Below are 8,511 nucleotides of genomic sequence, written 5' to 3'. Positions count from 1 at the left end.
TACCTTTCAGAGGAATGCATTTAATAGTATTCCTTATAAACAACAATAGTACTTTATAAAGTGCTCTAGATAATATACAGCAATATTCACAAAAGGACAATCATTCATCCTCCTCTTCATCCCCTTCGCCTTCTTCAGCTGAACTCCTGCAAATGAAAAGGGAAGACAAGGTTAAAATTGAACCAGTTGAACTGGATTCTACTCCGTCGAGTGTTGCAAACTTTCTCCCTAGTGCCACTGCTGCGGCAGACTAAGAACTGGGACCCAGCCTTTTTGTTCTGTAGTGCTGTTTCCCTTTTTCAATTCCCCTTTTGAAAGACGGATGCCTACAATTTCTGGCATCGGAAAGGCTGTGTCTCTGAATATCAGCGCTGGGAATCAGTAGTGGAGAGGGCGACACTGAACTCAGGTCCCGCTAGCAAGTTTCGCATCAGCATCTGGCTGGTGTGAATGAGATGGTGACCTTTGTCCCGAGCTCTCCTGGGCACATTGTCAACACAAGAATCACCGTATTTTTCGCTCTATAAGATGCACCAGACGACAAGTCGCACCTAGTTTTTGGAGGAGGAAAACAAGAAAAAAAATATTCTGAATCTCAGAAGCCAGAACAGCAAGAGGGATCGCTGCGCAGTGAAAGCAGCAATCCCTCTTGCTGTTCTGGCTTCTGGGATAGCTGCGCAGCCTGCATCTGCTCCATAACACACACACACATTTCCCTTCACTTTTTAGGAGGGAAAAAGTGAGTCTTATAGAGCAAAAAATACGGTATTCTGAGGCTCTGTACACCCACCCACCCACCCACACCTTCAAAGCTCATTCAGAGCACAGTTTTCCAAAGAATTATGGGAACCGTAGTTTGCTAAGGGTTGCTGGAAATAGTAACTCTGTGATGGGTAAACTACAGCCTTGTTATGGACTGACCAGGCATTCAATAAGAGCACCACCAAAACAGAGGGCTCCATGCTTCAGTAAAATCTGGAGGAGAGGAAAGGCTGAGCCAGGGACAGGGACAAAAGATTTAGACCTTCAACCCAGATGGTGGTCAGGCATGGCACCTCAGCTCTACTTTGTCCTGCTCACCACCACTGAAATTGGGACTGCTTCTTCGACGCTCACTATTGCCTGCCCACCAGACACATCCTAGCACCACCACCCAATGTCACTATACAGCTGGGAGATTAGGACCACAGATAAGAAACAAGGACCCTGTAGTGGGTGAACTCTTCACTGTTAGGTGGAAGGCAGTAATTTCGCTAAAACTCTCCTTATCTCCTTTTGGAAGGGGCGGGCTGTACATTTAACAGCTGGTGGCATGCAGAAATTCAGTATAGTTATTAAAGGTGTACGAGGCCTTGCCATAAAAACAATAATAATAAGGTAGCAGCTGTATTTGGCAGGGGCTAAGAGACCCACGCAATCTGGTACAAAAAGAGAAAAAGGTCTGTGATCTGCAGTGGAACCAATGCTTTTCCATCTTGTTGGAGCTACCCAGAGGACACAGTCATGTCTCAATCCTGTGTATGCTCACTTACAGCAAGTCCCATTGGAACATACCTTTGAAACAACAAAAATGGGATCAGGATGCACATTTCCATATAGACACATATAGTTTATTGTTGTACATTGTTTCTAAATATTTTGTTGTATATTGTTTTGTCTGTTTTAACCTTATTTGCACACCAGTTTCTAATGCTGTGAGTGTCCTCTATTTCAGAGGCTTCTACTCGGCAGCCTCTTATAGTTGTTTTAACTGCGAGTCTTTTAGTTCTTACGCTCTTACAGTTCTTTTAACTGCGTGTTTTTATTTGTTTTTAGTTCTTATCTGTTTTAATTATCAGTTTTCATCCATCCATTATCCGTGTTTAATCTTGTATTTTATTCAGATGTTTTATCCTATGCTTGTTTCTTTGTCCTTATTTGCTCTAACAATTATTGGTTTAAAATAATAATCCTAACTGCTATTTTATTTACATGTTTTTTTGTTTTGTTTTGTTTTATCCTGGTCTGTGACCGTAATAAAGTTCATTCTTTCATATAGACACACCTGTTCTGCAACAGGCAGGCCACAGACCACATCTAGCCTACCTACGAAATGTTCCAAACTGGTCCCGCTTCTTTGCTCGGTTCCCTGCAATCTTTTCCTGTGATTTGCCAGCACGAACCAATTCTGGCCTGCTAGTTTAGTTTATGATGCTGCAGGTGTATACACCAGGCATCTTGCGGTACCTAAACACAGCCTCCTAAGGTGGCATTATTGATGCTGTTGCAAGACCTTTGTTGGCAAACTTTGGCAGAGATAATAGATTAGTGTTTGTAGAGCAGGAATATTTTAGCATAAACTTAGGAACAGGTTCTGGCGGGGTGGGGGGTGGGAATGCAAATTATACAGCCACCTGGGGGTTGATGTTCTGTGCATATATGTATGTGTTGCTTTCAGTGAAGGTTAAGAGGAAGTAGGGTGCTGGCAACCATGTTTACAACAAGGACCTCTTGGAGGAAGCAGAAATCCTAAGCAAGTCCTATCACTTCCTCATTCTTGTCCCTGGATTTGGTCCCAGGGGTCACTAGCTGCTGATATCTACAGGGGAAGGAGTCTAAATCTCCCCCGTTTGTAGTTAGAAGAGCTAGTAAGTGTGCAGAAAGAACAAGCAAATATAACAAGCAAATACAAACACTACCCAATGCCTCCGAGATGGACTTCCTAAAAGAGATCTCTGCCCACCTGAGGAGAGCTAAACCTAGATCTGATAGAGGAAAACCGATTCATATGCTAAAAAAAACCCAGTACTGATCCCCCCCCTTAGCCAGTACTTTTTTTTGGTAAAAAAGAAAAGAGGAAAAAAGAGGCGCAGGTACTCCTGTCTTGATAAACAGGCTGGTTGGTTGGAATACCATCAAATATACGAAATGTTTAAACAAGATAAAAAGATTGGATTTGATCATCAGCCCTCTAAACTCGAAACAGAATTAATAAATAATAAAATCAGGGTAATTTCGAGAATATACCGACTCCTCCTGGAATGGGAAGTTAAGGTGGAGGAGGTTAAGGCAACAATGATTAGATGGGCACAGGACATTGGACGTCCAAGAATGATGGCCGAATGGGAAGAGCTTTGGAGAACTAATATGATAAACAGGCTGTGGGTGTCTCAGCACAAAATGACTGCTGGCAGTGCAGTATTCCACACCATCACAAGAATCACTGTTTTTAGCCACATACAGCTTTGTTACAAATACCCATGGCTATTGTTGAGAAGCACTGTTTAACTATTAAGTGAGGTTCTGCCTCCCTCCAGCAGATGTCTCCCCCCACAACCAAAGCCTGCCCCCTGCATGCTCCTAGGGGGTATTCCCCCCCCCAAAAAAAAGCTCAACAAATTTATGGGGCAACAACTTTGGGCTGCTCTCCCCAACAAAAATCATGGCTACGCCCATGCAAATACCCTGTATTCCTAAACAAGTCTTAAGAGGAAGAGATACCCAGGAAAAACTCCTTTCCCTACCACACGACTTTTATCAGTTCAGAACTAGAGATGGAGAATAGTTATTTTCAGAGAGATGAAGGCAGGTAGTTTGAAATTGGTGTTGCTGCTCAGAATGTGCGCACATTTTTGCCTCTAGCCAAACAGGTTTAGCAGGTTTTTGTATTGCCTAATGCACACACACACACACACACACACACACACACACACACTTGCAAAACCTGCTCGATCAGAGAGTGTGAAACACAAGAAATCTGGGATGGGAAGCCTCTTTCTAAACACTTCCAACTCTTTTCCCCCCTGCTTGTCTCTAGGTTTTAAGTTTCCAGTGGTTCTCCTGACTTGTCTTTAAACAAATATATACTGGAGATCCAATTTGAAAACAAAACCTAAAAATGGAAAGAAGTCTCCAATTTGCTTTGTCAGGACACTGACAAACTGGAACATGTCCAGAGGAGGGCAACCAAAATGGTCAAAGGCCTGGAAACGATGCCTTATGAGGAACGGCTAAGGGAGCTGGGCATGTTTAGCCTGGAGAAGAGGAGGTTAAGGGGTGACATGATAGCCATGTTCAAATATATAAAAGGATGTCATATAGAGGAGGGAGAAAGTTTGTTTTCTGCTGCTCCAGAGAAGTGGACATGGAGCAATGGATCCAAACTACAAGAAAGAAGATTCCACCTAAACATTAGGAAGAACTTCCTGACAGTAAGAGCTGTTCGACAGTGGAATTTGCTGCCAAGGAGTGTGGTGGAGTCTCCTTCTTTGGAGGTCTTTAAGCAGAGGCTTGACAACCATATGTCAGGAGTGCTCTGATGGTGTTTCCTGCTTGGCAGGGGGTTGGACTCGATGGCTCTTGTGGTCTATTCCAACTCTATGATTCTATGATTCTATGCTTAGAGAGAGTTGCAGAACACCCAGGGTCTGATTTGCAAAGAAACCACGGACTGCAATTCTGCCAGAAACATGTCATGTGCGTGAAAATGCGGCAGGAAAGAAATTGTTCCTTTGCATAGTGCTTGCAAAATGTCAGCTACAGCACCAGAAAGACAAAAACCTTCATGCCAAACAGAATAAAAGATGGAAAGCCAATGGGAATGGCTGTTGATCAAAGGAAGGGGGCCGGGCGGGAGGAAATCACCTTCTCCAGATATTATGAAGCAAATAAATGTTTCGATTTCTGAGCCTCTACGTTAAATGGAAAAAAAAAATCCATCAAATGTCACCTAGCATTGCTTCTGCTCCACAACTTACTCCCCAACCCCTCCACCATTTTCTTTCCTCCACAGCTCAGTTCCTTTCTCCTTTTCCAGTAATGCATGTTGTTTCATTCTGTTCCTAACGATAACTACATTATTAAAAACCTTTGCACAATTATCTGCGCTTTGAAGATTGTGAATCTGCAATAGGATGCATTATGTAGCCGAGCTCTAAAAATCAAACAATCTGAAGCAAGGGTGGGAAAACTTCTCTGATTGAAGGCAACCTTTGGGGCACGTACGGCAGTGCTGGGTGGGGTCAGAGGTAAGAGTAGGAAAAGCAATAAGTGCAAGGTTTGCAGAGTAGGCGAGTTTCTGCCTGCACTCACACAATCCTATCCTCCATCCAGAGAACCAAGAATCCCAAGGGCCAGATATCTGGCCCCTGGGCTTGAGGTTTGCCCACCTCTGGTTTGAATGGAAGAAGGAACTGACTCTGGCGCTACTTACGGTTTCTTTGACCCACTATCGTCTTCTGCTCCTGAAGACCTGATGAGCAAGAGAGAAAAGCAGGAGTTACGTCACAGCAGCTGATCAATACATCCCTCCCTCCCTCCCTCCCTTCCTTCCTGTTATGTACTGAAGTTCTCACCCTGGACCAGCAGGGGGATACTGTAGATAGTTATGCAAGTGAAGGATCGAAAGTGACGCTCAGTGATTGGATAGTCTTAGCAGGGGGATAATACTGTAGATAGTTATGCAAATGAAGGATCGAAAGTGACGTTCAGTGATTGGATAGTTTTAGAAAGTTGCTACAGTAACGTTGTACTGGAGCTCTATATAAGCAGGCTGACTGAGCCCTTCAGTTCTCTTCTGGCCTCTGAATAAAGAAGAGCTGTTTGAAGAATCGCTGTGTCGTCTGATATGTTCACCCACAACTTAACACCTCCCTCTCCTAAATTGCAGCTGTGTGTGCTTTTACTCCATGTCATGTTCATGACCACATTAGGGGCAGTGGAAAAGGGCAACTTTTGAATTCCAAGCACAGTAGGCAGAAGAAAAGGGGACAAGGTTATGCAACAGAGCAAAATTTCAGACAGCAACGCGACCCGTGCTGAAATCCCCTCTTCTGCATAGCTAGAAGCCTTGTCCTCTTTTTGTCTCTGGACACTCCTAATTCCCAAGGTGTGGTAGCAGAGTTGCTCTTCCCTTGCAGCTTGAAGCAAACTGAGTGCTGCGAAATAACCCACATCTCTGAGCACTTTCTGATTGACCCTCTCCGTGTTAGAAACGGAGATATGAAAGCGAGGAGCTAAATGGCACCTTAAACCTAGGTTGTGGGCACAACAACAGAATGCCTAGGTGTGCTTTTTTATAGCAAGAACACAAAGCTGAAAATGAATGAACTGTAGCTAAAATATTATGTTCATTTAGCCTTTCCCCTGACCACCCCCATAATATTCTTAAGTGGGTCTCTTCTCCAGTCTTCAGAGAGTAGCTGGAAGTGGGGAGGCAGAAAAAGGTCCCTCTTTCCTTCCACTCTGCAGTTTTAATCTGAATTCTTAGGCGGAGTACTGCGCCCAGAGCTCAAAAACTGCTCGCACTAATGAAATTCCCTGATGCAAAACGCACCTAGAACAATGGGAATTTTGAACACTGGACCCTCTTCCCTTCCCTAATCTGATTATCTAATCTAAACTGGTTTTAAAAACTGAAGGCTATTCAGGAGCTCTAGATTTTCACCACTAAGATATCCCATCCTAAAAACTTAGGGACTCAAAGCAATCCCCCATTTGCCTCTTTACAGATTAAGTTCTTTTCTTCCTATGTTTTTTGGAGAACAGATCCCTTCTCTTATTCTCCCCCCCTTTTTTTTTTAGGAAGAAGAAAATGTGCTAGAGTGCTGCGCAAAGCATCCTGTATTAAGTTTGTGGGGGATGTGCATATCTGATGTCTTTTTAGAACATATAATCTGGCGAGCCTTTCCTCTAGCAGACTGCTTTACAGACCAGCTGTAAAATTAGATTTTTAAAAAGCCCAAACATTTGCTAGTTACTTACTCTGCCTTCGGAGCTGGAGGTGGGGGTTCTGGCGCCCTGATTAAGAGTTAAAAAGGAGATGTTAAAGAGGGTCTGCTGCATCTAAGCCATCTTCCTCCCACAATATAGTTTACTTGTTTTTGGTGCTGCAGGATGCTTTGATTAATTCAATAACCTGAGCAACCATTGCCTCTTTTGCCTGAGACATCCTACGCATCTTCTGATACAGTCGTACCTTGGAAGTTGAACAGAATCCGTTCCAGAAGTCCGTTCGACTTCCAAAATGTTTGGAAACCAAAGCGCTGCTTCTGATTGGCTGCAGGAAGCTCCTGCAGCCAATCGGAAGCCCCGTCGGATGTTCGGCTTCCAAAAATAGTCACTTCTGGGTTTGCGGCGTTCGGGAGCCAAACTGTTCAACTTGCAAGGCGTTCAGGACCCAAGGTACAATTGTACAGTCAAACCTTGGTTGTCAAACGTAATCCGTTCCAGAAGACTGTTTGACTTCCGAAACGTTCGACAGCTGTGGTATGGCGGTTGCAAGAGCTTATTGTACTCAAGCAGAAGCCGCGTTGGATGTTCTGCTTCCGAAAAACATTTGAAAACCAGAGCATTTACTTCTGGGTTTTCAGCGTTCGGGAGCCAAAACATACGACAACGGAGGTGTTCGGGAACCGAGGTTTGACTGTCCTTCAAGGAAACTTTCCCCACAAGGCTGATTCCTAGTTCCATATTCAATACAGCAGCCTGTGCATAGCTGTCAATTTACAGATTTGAAAATAAGGGACCAGCAGCCTTGAAAATAAAGGATCAGCTGCCAAAATAAGGGATTTTGCTATTATAAAGAGTTACATACATTGGTAGGATTGACAGATGCTGTCAATCCGGTATGAGGCGGTTGTGGCGCCGCAGCGGCCACTGAAGCACCGCCCTTCTGCGTCCCTCCCCATCCCCTCCTCTTCCTCCTCCCTCAGGCCGCCTCCTCAGCTGCCACCACCGCTGCCGCCTCCGGGCTCGCGGGCAGCGTGGGCGAGAGTCTCTCTCCCTCCCCCCCCTCGGGCGGGGAAGGGCCGATGGAACTCCTCGTGCCAGGATGACGGTGCCAGCGCACGCTCTCTCTCATGGTGGAGGACCCCGAGCCGCTGCTTCCCTCCCGAGCCGGGCGAGCATGAAACCCGGGAAATTTAAGGGACATCATCAATAAGGGACAGCAGCGGGACACGGCGCTGGGATAAGGGAGTTTCCCGCCAAATAAGGGACAGTTGACAGCTATGAGCCTGTGTCACATGCAAATTAATAAGGATCGAGATGCGTGCACCCCACTTTGGATCAACTCAAATGGCAAACTCCAACACAACAGAGACTGCTCTGAATAAGATAAACTAGCATAATCTACGGCCTTATCTTTTTGTTTTTGTGTAAGCCAGTTCAGGTCACTGGATGGGCAAGCACCCAGATCCTTGTTCCGTTATTAAAAACGCTTTGGCCTAAATCCCCATTTTTGGTTTCTACCTGTATTGAAAAAAGGATTGGCACAGGGACAGCATGCCTGAGAATGACTTGGGGGCAATTAAGCACCGGACCAGACACGTGAGGCCATTTGGTAGGAGACAGACAGCCTCCAGATGGTGTGGATATGCCGTTTGGGATAATGCCTCATCCCATCTGCTTATTCACTGATACAGTCTTCTTTAGCAGTTGTTGGTGTGGGGGCAGCAGATCTGAGACTTGCACAGGAATGAAGCAGTGGTCTGGACCTGATCTACACGTTTTCACATATGGAAGCATCTCCTG

General features: G+C 45.0%; 1 protein-coding gene across 1 annotated transcript in view; it reads right to left on the bottom strand.

Moving 5' to 3' along the window:
• LOC114582368 (RAD52 motif-containing protein 1-like) overlaps window positions 1–8,511 on the bottom strand; it is a 62,109-nt gene continuing 53,598 nt past the window's right edge. The window contains exons 18-20 of the mRNA XM_028703334.2: window positions 6,742–6,777; window positions 5,192–5,230; window positions 1–146 (exon numbers count right to left, since the gene is read on the bottom strand). Of these exons, the coding sequence (XP_028559167.2) occupies window positions 101–146; window positions 5,192–5,230; window positions 6,742–6,777 (121 nt within the window). The 3' untranslated portion in view covers window positions 1–100. The remainder of the gene's footprint in view (window positions 147–5,191; window positions 5,231–6,741; window positions 6,778–8,511) is intronic.

This window comes from Podarcis muralis, chromosome 13 (genome assembly GCF_964188315.1).
Source record: "Podarcis muralis chromosome 13, rPodMur119.hap1.1, whole genome shotgun sequence".
In the NCBI taxonomy this organism is placed as follows: domain Eukaryota; kingdom Metazoa; phylum Chordata; class Lepidosauria; order Squamata; family Lacertidae; genus Podarcis; species Podarcis muralis.
This window is presented reverse-complemented; position numbering and strand designations above follow the sequence as displayed.